Here is a 13,337-nt window from a genome sequence, read left to right as displayed (position 1 = left end):
TGACTGCTGTGGTTCAGAGATTGGCCTCAAAGAGGAATCTCAGAAAACCATCCTCAAAAATGAGAACAAAAAAAAAAAAAATAGTGGAAGAAGAAAGAGGAAACACAGCAAGATAAAGATGTCAAAATTCCAATCATGGAGGCTCAAGGCGGCTCCTCCCAGGCCAGGTGGGTTCCTTCAAGGCAAACTCTGCCAGGCTCACCACAGCCCCGAAAGCCAGCCGAGGCTGCACGGCCCCACCACACCCAAACGCTTGGTCACCAGAGCCATAAATAACCAGCTTGTCCAAACCCATTGATCTGACCAAAAATACGAGAGACTTTATGAACGTGGGTTTTGCTCAATTTGAGTGGCCCCATCACTATCTTCTCGATCTTTATTTTCACTGTGACCTCTTCCAAGTGGCTGCGGGGTGCCATAAGACACCCTTGGGTGCCTTTTTGAGACATTTAGTTGATGGCAATTCCCCCACAGCAGGGCGTTTGGGAAGACATGTGGCCAACGGAGGTGACATTTGTGCCAACTTCTCCTTTCTCTCTTGCTGAGTTACCTGCATGAAACCTTAACTTTGCCAATGACTTTATAGATAGATCTGTGAACGACATACTTGGTAGCTCTGGGTGGGTCCTACCCATTACCTAACACTTACCCCCCCCCAAAAAAAAGAAAGAAAAGAAAAGGAAGAAAAACTCATTACTACACGACATGTACATACAATAAGGCCTTTGTCCTTCAAAGAAAAACATAATTTTCAACAGCCAGCTTCCAGAAGCCAAGGGAGCTAACATCCAAAACCTAATATAAACACGAAGGCCTGTGTCAAGATTTCGGAGTTAGCCTCAGCAGGCCTGGCTGGAAATGACGGAGGACGCCGGCCCCGCGATGGGGGCTGCTTCCACTGTGGCTTTAGCAGGAAGAAGTGAGTGGGTCCCAGAATGTCCCGCCCTGCACCTCTCCACATGTGATCTCCACCTCCACGCAGGACAGCAGGATGTTCTTCCCTTCATCTCACATAAAAGCATGCCTTAAAGGTCATGGGACACCGGCGTTTGCTGCAATGACCTCTCTTTTCATGGGAAAAAAAATGAGTGTTTTGTCATGATTATTTAGGATGTCTTTTACGGAAGAGGGTGACCTTCTGAGACAAACTCTCGGGGAAAGTTGTGTTTTGGAACTTCATGTTCCCTGAGGAGCTAGCCCAAGTATTAATGTAAACTATAAACAGGAAACTCTGCCCCCCCCCCGGGGCTGCAGAACTGGGCAGTGGACAGAGAGGACCATGAAAGTCCTTACTCAGGACAGCCTCGACCTGGTCCTAAAGGACCAGAATTCATGACAGGGGAGAACGATGGATGGATGGCCACATTGCTCAAGAGGCATTGTGCTTAGCAACTCATTTGTTGAATTGAACAAAATATATACATATATATAAATACTTTTTTATTTTTTTGGGGGGGGTCCGGTCGTGGGGCCTGAACTCTGGGCCTGGGTGCTGTCCCTCAGCTCTTCAGCTCAAGGCTAGCGCTCTACCACTTGAGCCACAGCGCCACTTCCGGCTTTTTTCTTTTTGCTTATGTGGTGCTGAGGAATCAAACCCAGGGCCTCATGCATGCAAGGCAAGCGCTCTACCACTGAGCCACCTTCCCAGCCCCTATAAATACTTTAAAAAAAAAAAAAGAATTCACTTAAGCAGCAGCACAAGCCAGACCCACTGGTCACAGCATACAAAGCTGTACAGTCTGCCTGGCCCATGCATGCAAACCCACCAACAGAGCCCCCCTGGGCCTGCCCTGCTTGGATGAGGCTCTATGTCACAGGGATGCACTGGTTCCCTGGGTTGGCTGGGAAGCAGGATGCTAGACCACATCACCACCCAGGAGTGCCAGGCCCAGGGGCGCCCTTGGTGATGAGTTTTACATTTTTGCTTCCTGTCTACCAATTCCTGACCAAGGTCAAGCCCCCCACTGGGCCTCACTGCAACAGCACTGGTGCTGACCATGGCTGGAGCGTGGATGGAAGAAGTGAATACAGGGTAAGCATAAGGAAGCAAAGCTGGACCCTGGTGGCTCATGCCTGTGATCCTCAGAAGGCTGAGATATGAGGACTGTGGTTCACAGCCAGCCTGGGCAGAAATGTCCATGAGAGACTCTTATCTCCAATGAACCACCAGAAAACTAGAAGTGGAGCTGTGGCTCAAAGTGGTAGAGCACTACTAGCCTTAAATGGATGAGCTCAGGGACAGCAACCAGGTCCCAAGTTCAAGCTCTACAACCAACAACAACAACAAAAAAGTAAAGTAGGGAAGCAACCCACCTTCTAAGAGCCCAAATACACTCGGACTTTCTGTCCTCCTACACAAAGGGCAGCGGTGACTGTTACTCAAGTTTCTCTGGGACCCTGAGAAAAATTCAGTGTGAACACCTGTCACAGGTGTAGACAACACACTGAGTTATCAGCATCCCTCCAACCCCTGGGGCCTGTGGATAGCAATGGCCTCACATTCAGAAAGGACCAGAGCCATGAGCGGGTCATGTCAGAAGCACTTGCCGAGTTTCTACACACTTGGAGAATAGTCCACATTTTACCTCACAATCCAGACATGAAAGAGCCCTGGGATGAAGACAGCAATACTCATCAACATACCCAAAGACAGATGACTATTAAGAGCCAAAGAGAGGGGTCAGATGTGGTGGTACACGCCTACAATCTCAGCCATGTGGGAGGCAGAAATGGGAGGACCATAGTCTAAGGCCAGCCCTCAGGCAAAAGGTACTGAGGTCCTACCTTATCAACTAAGCTGGGATTGGGTACCCACCTTCACAAGACACAAAGGTAAGTACTACTGTGCTTAACATTCTTCTACTAAAGTTTTCCCCCATAAGGACGATTTTGTTGACCATGGTGAGAATGGCATTTCCAAAGACCCTCACATTAAACCTTTACTCTCGAGCCAATGCCTCCCACCACTGACTCAGAACTGCTTTACTGACTTGCCCAGCATTCACTAAGGCTAAGGCTCAGAGACAGCATGGAACCTGTCCAGTGACAAACAGCCATCAGATAACCTGGGTAAAACTTGAACTCAACACCTTCCTCTTTAGCTGTATGCCACTGGCAAGAACATTAACATTTTTCATGAAAAAAAAAATGTTTACTTTAGCACTTAGATCTTCAGATATGGAATTATATCATAATCTTTTCAAAAAAACTTGTAAGTCTGTCATCGTAAGTATTTATATTAGACAGTCTTTTATACTGTCGCCCTTATTCCTAATTTTTTATTATTAATGTTTTTCTATTGTAAAAATACCGTACAGAAGGGTTACAATTACATGAGCAAGGGAATGAGTACATTTCTTATCAAACATTGTTGCCTCCTCCTTTATTTCCCCTTACCATCTCTTCCCATCCCTCCCCACACACACACACATCTGCGCTCCAAAGTTGTAAAGTTTGTTTTTCAACATAACGTCTTGTACATCTCATTGTTGCAATGGGTCCGCCTGTATCCCTATTTAAACAATTTGTTTTTTCCCTTCCCCTGCAGAAAGTATACCAACATCAAATACAGTGAAAGCAGGGGTTATACCTTGGGGGATGGACATACAAAGCAACAAAGAAATCATCTTATAAATATGTTAGGAACAATAGCAAGAAAGAAAAACCATTTGAGACCTTATCTTGGGATTCATTTCGCCTAACATCAACTTATCTGACCGTTTTTTCTTGTCTCAGACATATAACCAGCAAATAAGGGAAACCATGGGACCTATGTTTCTTTGGGCCTGGCTTATTTCACTTAATATAATTTTTTCCAAGTCTTTCCATTTCCTAACAAATGGGCAATGTCATTCTTTCTGATGGAGGCATAGAATTCCATTGTGTATATATACCACATTTTCTTGATCCATTCATCTACTGAGGGGCATCTGGGTTGGTTCCATGTCTTAGCTATGGTAAATAATGCTACAATAAACATAGTTGCGCTGGTAGCTTTAGTATGGCCTTGTTTGTGATCATTTGGGTAAATGCCCATTTTAAGCCTCAAGATAGCCTGATCCTTCAGCATTTCACTACCGAAACATTCCAGTGACATTGGAAGTGAGGAATATTGCTTCTATCCATTACATGGGTTTTGTTTAAGTGCTTTTAAAAGTTCCATGTGCTACTTACATATTCACCTTTGTGAAGATTTTTTCAAACCAAAGCTTGGATAACTGGGGGTCTTTGCGTGACATCTTCCAAATCTCTGCACACGCAGAAGTTTTTGGATTCCCACCAATAGAGTTCCACCAAAACCCCTCTAAGATTGACTCAAATCCCAGTGCCCACGTACAGAAGTGTAACCAAGACTGAGGATGGGGCCCAGGGTTCATTTCTGCACACAGTCTAAAATAATGCTGAGAGAGGGCTGCCAGTCCAACTCACTGCAATGGCTTCCCGCAGCCTTCCTCAGATACTGGCCTCACCCTGCACTGGCATGTGTCTCTGGCCTCCATAACTTTTCCTCCATGCCTTTACTAAATCTCTTCAGGTCTACCCTCTGAGACACAACTCATCCTGTTAACCTGCTGGGCTCACTTCTGAAAACTCTCCCATTTAGACCACCAAGGCAAACCACAGATTGGATGCAGACACTTAACGCATGGTCATTCCTCCCCCATACCTGTGCTGACTGCTCTGCTGAAATCAGGAACGCCATCAAGGCTCAGCTCACTCACACCAACATCTTCTCTTCCTGTCAGCTAAGATTCAGAATTCCCTTCCAATCACCTGTTCTCTCCTCCACCATTCGCACGCATGCCAAGTACTACCACCTGGGTCCAGCATGCTGCTTCACATCTACTGGTTCTCAGTGGCACAGCATGAGCCGCCCAACTGTTGATGAATGCAGAAAATCTGTACCACAAGCAAGTACAAACTGTATAATCACATACTCGATATATATTATAGTACATATGCTATATATTGTATTATATATGCTCAGGATATATTATATAGCATGCAATGTATACTCAACTATATATGTGAACATATACAACTGTACAGTCATAGGTATAGTATATATAATTAATGTATAATAGCAAATATATATGCTTCACTATTGTATCATGATATACAGTATTCAATATATATAATAAATACACACACATACACTATCATCATGAAAACCCTCACTCGGTTGAATAGTTCATGGAATGAACAAGACCACAGGGGATATGTCATCCCTTAATTGGGGGGCAGCAGGCACTCACAGGAATTTAGGGGGAGCACCCTGCTCTGGAGATGCAGCCCTGAGCCAAGGCTGCAACACATCCTCTTTCACAACAACTCCTTTATATTGGCTGGCTTAGTCTGTTTATCAGAGCATCGGTTTATCCCTCCACCTTCTTTCCATCCCCTGCCCTAAGCAGTCTGCTGTCCACACTCTGGAGTCTACTCTATAAACATCACACACACACACACACACACACACACACACACTCTTAGAGGCACTGGAACAACACCTTTTACTGTACCTGTGGCGATGCCTAAACTATTCAATGCTGTCCCAGGACATGAAGAGCTGACCTGAGAATTCATTCACAGTCTACTAGGCTGGTTCTCCAAGGCCCGGACCTCCATGTTCCCAGTCTAGGCTTAGCCACCTCCACCACCTGGGCCCACATCTCAACACTTCACCTGGACTCTCCTTTCCCCCAGCCAGGATCCTGTTCCAACCATCTCCCTACACAGGTCCCAGTCTGTCTTACAGTTTTCCTCCCATTCCTGCAGACCTCCTCCATGCACAGGGGTCTCTTCCCCACTAGGCTACAGGCAAGAGCCCTTCTTCAAAGACACTCAGTCTGCACATATTTCAAACCCGACGCAGGCTACACATAATAAACAACATGGAGGCCGGGATGGAGTGTGAAAGAAAGGAAGGAAGAACAATATTATTGAATTTATAACCTGCTATCCCTAGTGACTTGAATGGTGTTTGATAGAAATAGAACTGAGAATCAACATCTCAAGATATATACCCAGCTCATTTACTGAGCTTACCTAAGTTCAGCAAGCACCAGTGACCAGTCTGGGCCAGCCATGGTAGTGTTATTTGTATTCTTTTACAGCACAAGGGGTCAGACAGAAATGCCACATGGCAGGATGTGAAACACTGATACCCTCTACTTACCCAACCCATCCTTTTTCATGGGGACTGAACTCTGGGCCTGGGCACTGTCCCTGAGCTTGTGTTCAAGGCTAGTGCTCTATAGACTACTTGAGCCACAGCACCACCTCCAGCCTTTTCCATTTATGTGATAGTGAGGAATGGAACCCAAGGCTTCCTAGACAAGCATTCTACTACTAAGCCACATTCCCAGCCCCCAACTCTATTCTTATGAACTGCTTTTATTTTCTCTCATTTCACCCTGCCTGACTTTTCCCCCATCTCTGATTCCCCTGGCTCAACTGATTTGTGGTCCAAGGTCTGGGATGGGCTCTCTTCCCTCCATGTCCTTCCTAAGCTTAAAACACGTCAGTGTAGAAGTCCAAGCCGTGAAGCAGGATGTGTGTGTGCGCAAGTGGGGCAGGGGGGCCCTGAGTAAGTAGGTAGCAAAAACACAGTCAGGTCTGGAACTGGGTCAACAGACTTCCACGAGGCAGGCCAGGAAAATCCCCAGGATGCCAGACCCCTCGGCAATTTTTCCAGAATTACCGAGCTTGTCGCCCCAATCCTGCCTTGCTGCCAAGGGAAGTACAAGTGTAGGTGACCCGCAGGCACACAGAGGTAACTACTCTGCAAGACAGGGGCCCCCTTGCATGGAAAGTTTTTCTTCGTGTTTCATAGAGAGCTAGGGGAAACTTAAACCAGGGCCCACAGAACATTGGACCAATAAGGAAGCAGTCTGCATGGGCCCAGTCCAAGCGTGGAGGAACAGAGCACCGCCCTCTGCATTCGTGAGGATGGGTGGACTGGACATGGCTGCCCTCACAGCTTCCTTGGGGAAGGAGGAAATGAGAATGCAAACAGAGGAGCATCCTCCTCAACAACGCCAACAAAAACAAGTCATCCCAGAGAGCTTGACGTGTGCCACACCCTGGGCCTTGCCTGAGGTGTGTGTCTCATTTAACTCCCTAGGAGTTCTAGGAGCGGAAGTGTCTGGTCACTGCAGTAAGGGTTATAAAGTTGACCTCACTGTCTCAAGGTCACCATCAGTTAGGTTTGAAACCAGGCCTCCTGGGTGCCTGGGCCAAACCAAATGACAAGCTGTATGTTTCTTCGATGCTCCCTCCCCATCCCACAAATTCCAGGTGCCGTGGGTGCTATACAACCCCAGACCATTCTAACTGCCCTGCAAAGAGGCCCAGGTTAATGCTGCAGCGGCTGAACTGACTCTCGAAGAAGCCTCTGAAGGCATCCGTAGGCCGTTCTTTGGTAGTAAGTGAGCAGCAGAAAGCAAATGGCTTTAGCAGATGATAAACTATCCTCATAGCCCATTCTGTCTCAAAGTACCTGTGCAACCTCAGGGCATTTGCTCTGCGTCCCTGCACCTGGACAGAACTGGACAAGAACAATCAGCTCAGAGCTGGCATCTGTGGGTGTGCCAGCACAATCCCATGGATGAGGGACCTTCCCAAACTGTTTGGTGGAAAGGCCGTATCTCCATCTACACTGGGGAGGAAAGGAGGGAAGGAAGGACAAAGGGAGAAAGGGAAGGAGGGAAAGGGGAAGAGAAAAAAAGAAAAGCTCACTTGCTTAGTGAGCATGCAAAGTCTACCAATAATGCAAAACAATTTTGAGGAAAGTACACAATCCACACACATGTGTACACCTGGATATAACATCCTTCGGTATACTGTCTCTGTCTGTCTCTCTCCCTCTCTCTCATACACACACACACACACACACACACACACACACAGAGGAATTGAATCCGGATGAAATGTTATCTCTCTCATTCCCAAACAGACATCTATCTATCCTCCAGGGCTGCTAGGCTGTAGAGAATCATGAGGACAGTGGGAGGGAGGAGATCAAGGGGGAGGGGGCAGGGGCTTCTTATTCCTTGATGGGGGATTTTTTGGTGATTAAAGAGTCAGGAGGAGAGCTAGTGAGGTCTGCCATGCTTGCGCTGCTCTCTGCTCCCCTGTTTGGTATTCCATAGGCTCCAAATTGGGTGGGAGGTGGAGGGGGGGGGAAAGACGGCCACTGGTGACACTGCTTTCACTCACGTGGCTTTTTATGAGCACCGGGTCTCTTTCTGCACTGCACCTCTGGATTTAAAAGAGGAAATTTCAACCTCACAATCATGGTGGGGTTTTTTTTTTGCTGAACAAAACTATGCCAAACTAAGCTCTGACTTCTGGTTTTGTGAGCCTGGGCCTCCACCGCTCTCTCAGATTTCCAGTCCCAAGCCCAAGGCACTGGCTCGGGCTGCTCCCTCTGATGCTACACAGAAGGAGGTGGGGGCGGGTGCTGAGAAGCCGTGGGCCCCTGCTCATGCGCACTTGGTGGATTCAGGGGTGCCCACAAATATGGAGAACTGCTTCCAATCTGCTTATCTGGGTGTGGCTGGCTCCTACCGCCCAGCCTGACGTCAGCACAGGCACCCGTGTGTTTTCTTGGGCATTATGGGGGAAAATAAGTCTAGTAACGAGAGGGGGAAAATGGAAGGAAAACAGGGAAAGGTCCACACCTGCCTTCCTTGGCTCCATGAAAAGTCATCATGTGAGGAGGGAAAGGCTCTGCTTGACTTCCCCACTCTACATTGAAACCTACACATCTTGAACCCATGTGGACTCTTAGAGCTGGTCCCCATCCTGGCCTGTGGTCCACCACTCCAGCTAACAACCAGGTTATTCTTGGGCCATACCTGCTTAGGCAAGATCCTGGAGGAGTCTATGTAGATGGTGACAAATGGGAATCAATTTATTCATTGCTCGCCGTGCCCACGCTACACACCATCACCCTGGAGGTCCTCACAGGAAGGTCCTCCCTTCACCTTTTAAATATTCTGAGCTTAAAAGCACATTCTGTGGTTGGTTTTTTTTTAACTTTGACACTGTAATTATATGCAGGACTTTGTACCTCCCATTTCCTTCCAACTGTAACATTTCTAGATCTTTTTAAAGCATACATTGAGGTCAGCTTTTTTTTTTTTAGTACATGTTATGAAATAAGATATGAGCTTGTGCCCAGCCTTAGCTACTTTTTTCTGCCAAAAGGGCAGACCAACGCAAACTAAATACAACTATTTTCTTTATCCAAAGTTCAGTTGAAACGATTATGGAACTTCTTAATATACACATAAACCTAGCTCAGAAACCCCACTCACTCCAGGCAGGTCAGCTGAAATCATAACGAGATATTAGCTAAGCAAACTCCCCCATAACTCAAAGGAACTGACTGATTCGAGGAACATCAAAAGGTAAAAGAGTTTTAATGGTCTTTCTTTCTTCTCCTGGTTTTCTCTTATCTTGCATAAATTGTCTGTGTCTCCCGGTTATAGGCGTATGCTCTAGAGACAGACCCTGGGGATCAGTGCTACTGTTTCAGTAAATAAAATACTATATATTTGATGCATTAGAAAGCAGCCTAACCAAGCTTCCTGATGTCCTGAGCATCTGGAAAACAGAGGTTAACATCTCAAAGGAACTGAGTGTGAATTAAAGGAAATAATTCAGGTTTAGAGGATCGTCTGGCAAATAGAATGTGCTTTGTAAATGTTTGCTTGTGAATCTTATCCATCTGTTAAAGGAATCTCCCTTCAGACCTAAGTGTTAAGAATGCCAAACCGCCTCTGGCCCATACAGAACAATTGGAAACCCATGGAATGCAATGGGTTCCTGACCCAGGAACATGGAGAGGAGCATATAAAGAGAACCAGTGGTAGGTAGGTACATCTCATCTTACTCAACCTTCCCAAGTCATTACGAATGTTTGGGAAACAATACTGGTTGTGACAAGTTGGGTCCTTTCACCAAAATCCCTGCCAAGGTCAGGGTAAGCAATCTGTGAGTTCCACTTGCTTCCTAAATAATGGGGAGTCCTCCTGTCAGACCCCCAAAAGACACCCTAACAATCCTCTGTCCCAGACAGATGCCTCCAAATGCAATTAGACAGAACAGCTCTCAACTTTGAGTTCAGTCAGTACTTTTCTCAACTATCCTCCCACCCCTCATTGAATTGCAACTAGTGCCTCTTTCAAAATTCCAGTTTTTCACTACTACGAAGTCTCCACTTTCAAAGAAAAGCACTATTTTTTTTTTTAACCAGGGTAGGAGTACTGAAAAGGGAAAATGCTATGTGGGGATTTTTTTCATAATGTTATTTGGGAATGGTTTGTAAAACGCTCAACTGTATATTTAAACTTTATAAATAGTTATGCTGCCAAATGGTATTTTTACATGTGGTGTGCTCTCTCTGTCTCTGTCTCTCTGTGTCTCTCTTTCTCTCCTCAACATATTCAAATATTACTCGGTCAGGGTAATTGCTGCTGCAATCTTAAGAGACAGATACAATAATTTGCTCACATTCTGCAATGAGAGAAATGAAAGGGAAAGATTCCTGTGTGCATACTCTGCAACTCCAAAGTGCTTTACAGAAAGTTATTTAGTAGCAATCAGTAACACAGGAGCTCCTAAAGAAAAAAAACCTAAAGAATCTCTTTTTATTGGACAGCCGTATTTATTGTCCCAACAACTGTGATGCATTTTTTTTCTTGGTTCTGTTGATTTCCTTTTCTTCAGAACCTGGTAATCATCGGAGACAAGCAGTCACCTGACTCACCTCACCCATTTATCATGACAACATTGACCTCATCTCTGGTCCTGACTGAGTTTTGGTGGTTTCAGCCCAGATGGCGAGGCTTCTGCTAAACAGAGATGGATTCTCTCTCCTCCCTCAGGGCAAGCTGACCTGCTGGCAAACAATCATCTATCACTTGGGGCCTGAATGTATTTCCACTGGAACTTGGTGATGTGATGTGCCGATTATAATTGAGGTTTGCCAGAAGTGATTGGCATATAAGACACTGGTGGGGGGAGGGAGGAGGAGTCACAGGGGGATTGCTCTGGTTGGGTCTACATTTCATCTTAGAAATTTGTATTCATATAACTTAATCACATACACAAGGCTATTTATTAGACTTAGCGTGAAGTATTGTGCCAAAATAACTTGAAACAAATTATTTCTTGGCATCTAGACTACTAGGCATCACTAGGGTTAACTAAGCTGCTGGCAGCTAAGTGTCACTGCTCATTAAGGATGGTATTGTTCTGGCTTTCATCTTTTTTGTTGTTGTTGTTTTGGTATTTTTGGTGTCAGTACTGAGCCTTGAACTCAAGGCCTAGGTACTACCCCTGAGCTTTTTCACTCAAGGCTGGTGCTCTAGCCACACACAGCTCCACTTCTGGCTTTTAGTGATTCACTGGAGTTAAGAGTCTCATGGACTAAGAGTCTGAAGTCTGGGTTGTTTTCAAACCTGGGTCCTCAGATCTCAGCAGCCTGGGTAGCTAGGATTACAGGTGTGAGCCACCAGTTCCCAAATGGACTCATGTTTCTCAACCAGAAATAAAAGAGTGATCTGAGACTTTAGTCCACAACAGATGAAGAAGCCCAAGAAAGACATTCAAGATTACATCTTGACCTTACTTTTATTCTTTGTGCATTTGTCCTCCTCTCAGTCTTTGTCCCTGGCCTTTATGCCTCAGTGTATTTCATCTTTTCCCTGCCAAGCCAATGGCACAGCCCCTGAGAAAGCTGAGTGACAGTCCCCATTCTCTTCCCCCCCCCCCTCCAGCCCTGGGCCCAGCTACTATAAGCCATCATGTCACCAAAACCTTGTCCTACAAAGTCCATCTTGATTTGACTTTGCCATACTGATGAAAAGGTAAGAATTGCCAGTACGGTGGAATACAAATTGCCAACCACCACAAACCCCAGAAATCCAGCTAGATACAACACACATGAGCCTCATGCAGCTCAATGCAGTTGTGTCATCAGGAAAAACAGTGCCTGCGACCTGGCAATGCGGGTCACAGGTAAGGAATCCAGCTTGTCTAGGGGCCATGGGGCTCATGGGCTCACAAGGCATGACCCCACACTTACCAGGCACACACACATTATGCAGGGGTTGTCCGTGATGAAGGGGATTTGCAGTATCTCTCCTTCTTTCTCGCATTTTGCAACCGACCCTGAAATGGAAGGGAAAAAAATTTTTTTAACCTTTGCTTGGTAGCTTTATGGCAATGTCTTAAATCCTTACACAAGTCCTTTTTTAAAACACCTACCCAAATTTCAGAGTTAGTAATTTTTAAATGACCAGAATCACCAAAAACCAAATCCCCTCGAAATCCATTTCCAATACTTTTATTCCAATGGACAGGGGGGTAGGGAGAGGGTTGTTTGTTTTTTAAGACCACTGTAATTTATGGACGGATTTTCTGTTCTCGGATTATTTAAGCAACGTTCCAAGTTTTCCTTGTGGCTCTTTAATAACGCTCCTCTGGTGAAAGCATTTATTTCACCTACACGCACGCGTACATACACGCACACACTCAAAATACGCAAGCGGGCCAGGGGGGAAGATTTTAAATGCGAATACTGGACTCTGTGGCTGAGCAGGCCTTTTACCGGCATCTGCTATTTTGTGGCGGGTTGCAATGACTTTATGCAAGGCAAGCCTCTGGTCTCTTAGAAACATTTTCTTTTCTGCGCCAGGTGAGAGAGTAAAGCCTGCCCTTCCGAGCGGCAGCCGGGTCTCCGCCTGCCCGGCACGTGTCGTTCCTATCTCCTGCGGCCGCTGCCCTTTCAAAATGTGATGGTCTCCGCATTCAAGGTCTGCAAGGCCGGCACCGCACACAGCTCTGCTCTCCCGGCAGACACGCACATCTCCGCGTGCCCAGGAGAGGGGCGAGTGCGGGGAAACGAAGAGAGTGTTTAGATTGGAAAGGGGGGACACGATTGAATCCGGGGTTGGGAAGGAGATTGGAAATCAACCCCACTCCATCAAAGAATGCCTCTGATCACCGCATTGAATCCGGGGAGCCCTTCCTCCCTCCCCCCATCTCCGCTTCCCGCACTTCCCACCCGGGTACCCGCTTCGCACCACCTCGGCGGCCGGCGGGTGGCCGACGCCCGCACCAGGTGCGCGCTCCCCGGCGCCCGTCTCTACCCAGGACCCCCGCCGCCCCTACCTGTCAAGAAGGAGGAGGCCAGAGACACGGGGACCCCCGAGCAATTGAGCAGCAGCAGGACGCAGCAGGTGATCCCGGGCGGGCGCCGGCGGGCTGGCCCCGCCGCAGCCCCGACGTCGCGGGAGCTCCGGAGCATCGTCCCCGGGGCCCGCGCT

General features: G+C 46.8%; 1 protein-coding gene across 1 annotated transcript in view; it reads right to left on the bottom strand.

The window, feature by feature from the left end:
- The window catches only part of Bmper (BMP binding endothelial regulator), a 222,671-nt gene extending 209,349 nt beyond the window's left edge, over positions 1-13,322 (bottom strand). Inside the window, exons 1-2 of the mRNA XM_013035143.1 lie at positions 13,183-13,322; positions 12,095-12,180 (exon numbers count right to left, since the gene is read on the bottom strand). Coding sequence (XP_012890597.1) covers positions 12,095-12,180; positions 13,183-13,318 — 222 coding nt within the window. The 5' untranslated portion in view covers positions 13,319-13,322. The remainder of the gene's footprint in view (positions 1-12,094; positions 12,181-13,182) is intronic.
- Between the last annotated feature and the right edge of the window lie 15 nt (positions 13,323-13,337).

This window comes from Dipodomys ordii, unplaced genomic scaffold (genome assembly GCF_000151885.1).
Source record: "Dipodomys ordii isolate 6190 unplaced genomic scaffold, Dord_2.0 Scaffold205, whole genome shotgun sequence".
Lineage (NCBI taxonomy): Eukaryota > Metazoa > Chordata > Mammalia > Rodentia > Heteromyidae > Dipodomys > Dipodomys ordii.
The sequence above is the reverse complement of the archived record's forward strand: the minus strand, read 5'-3'. Positions and strand labels throughout refer to the sequence as shown.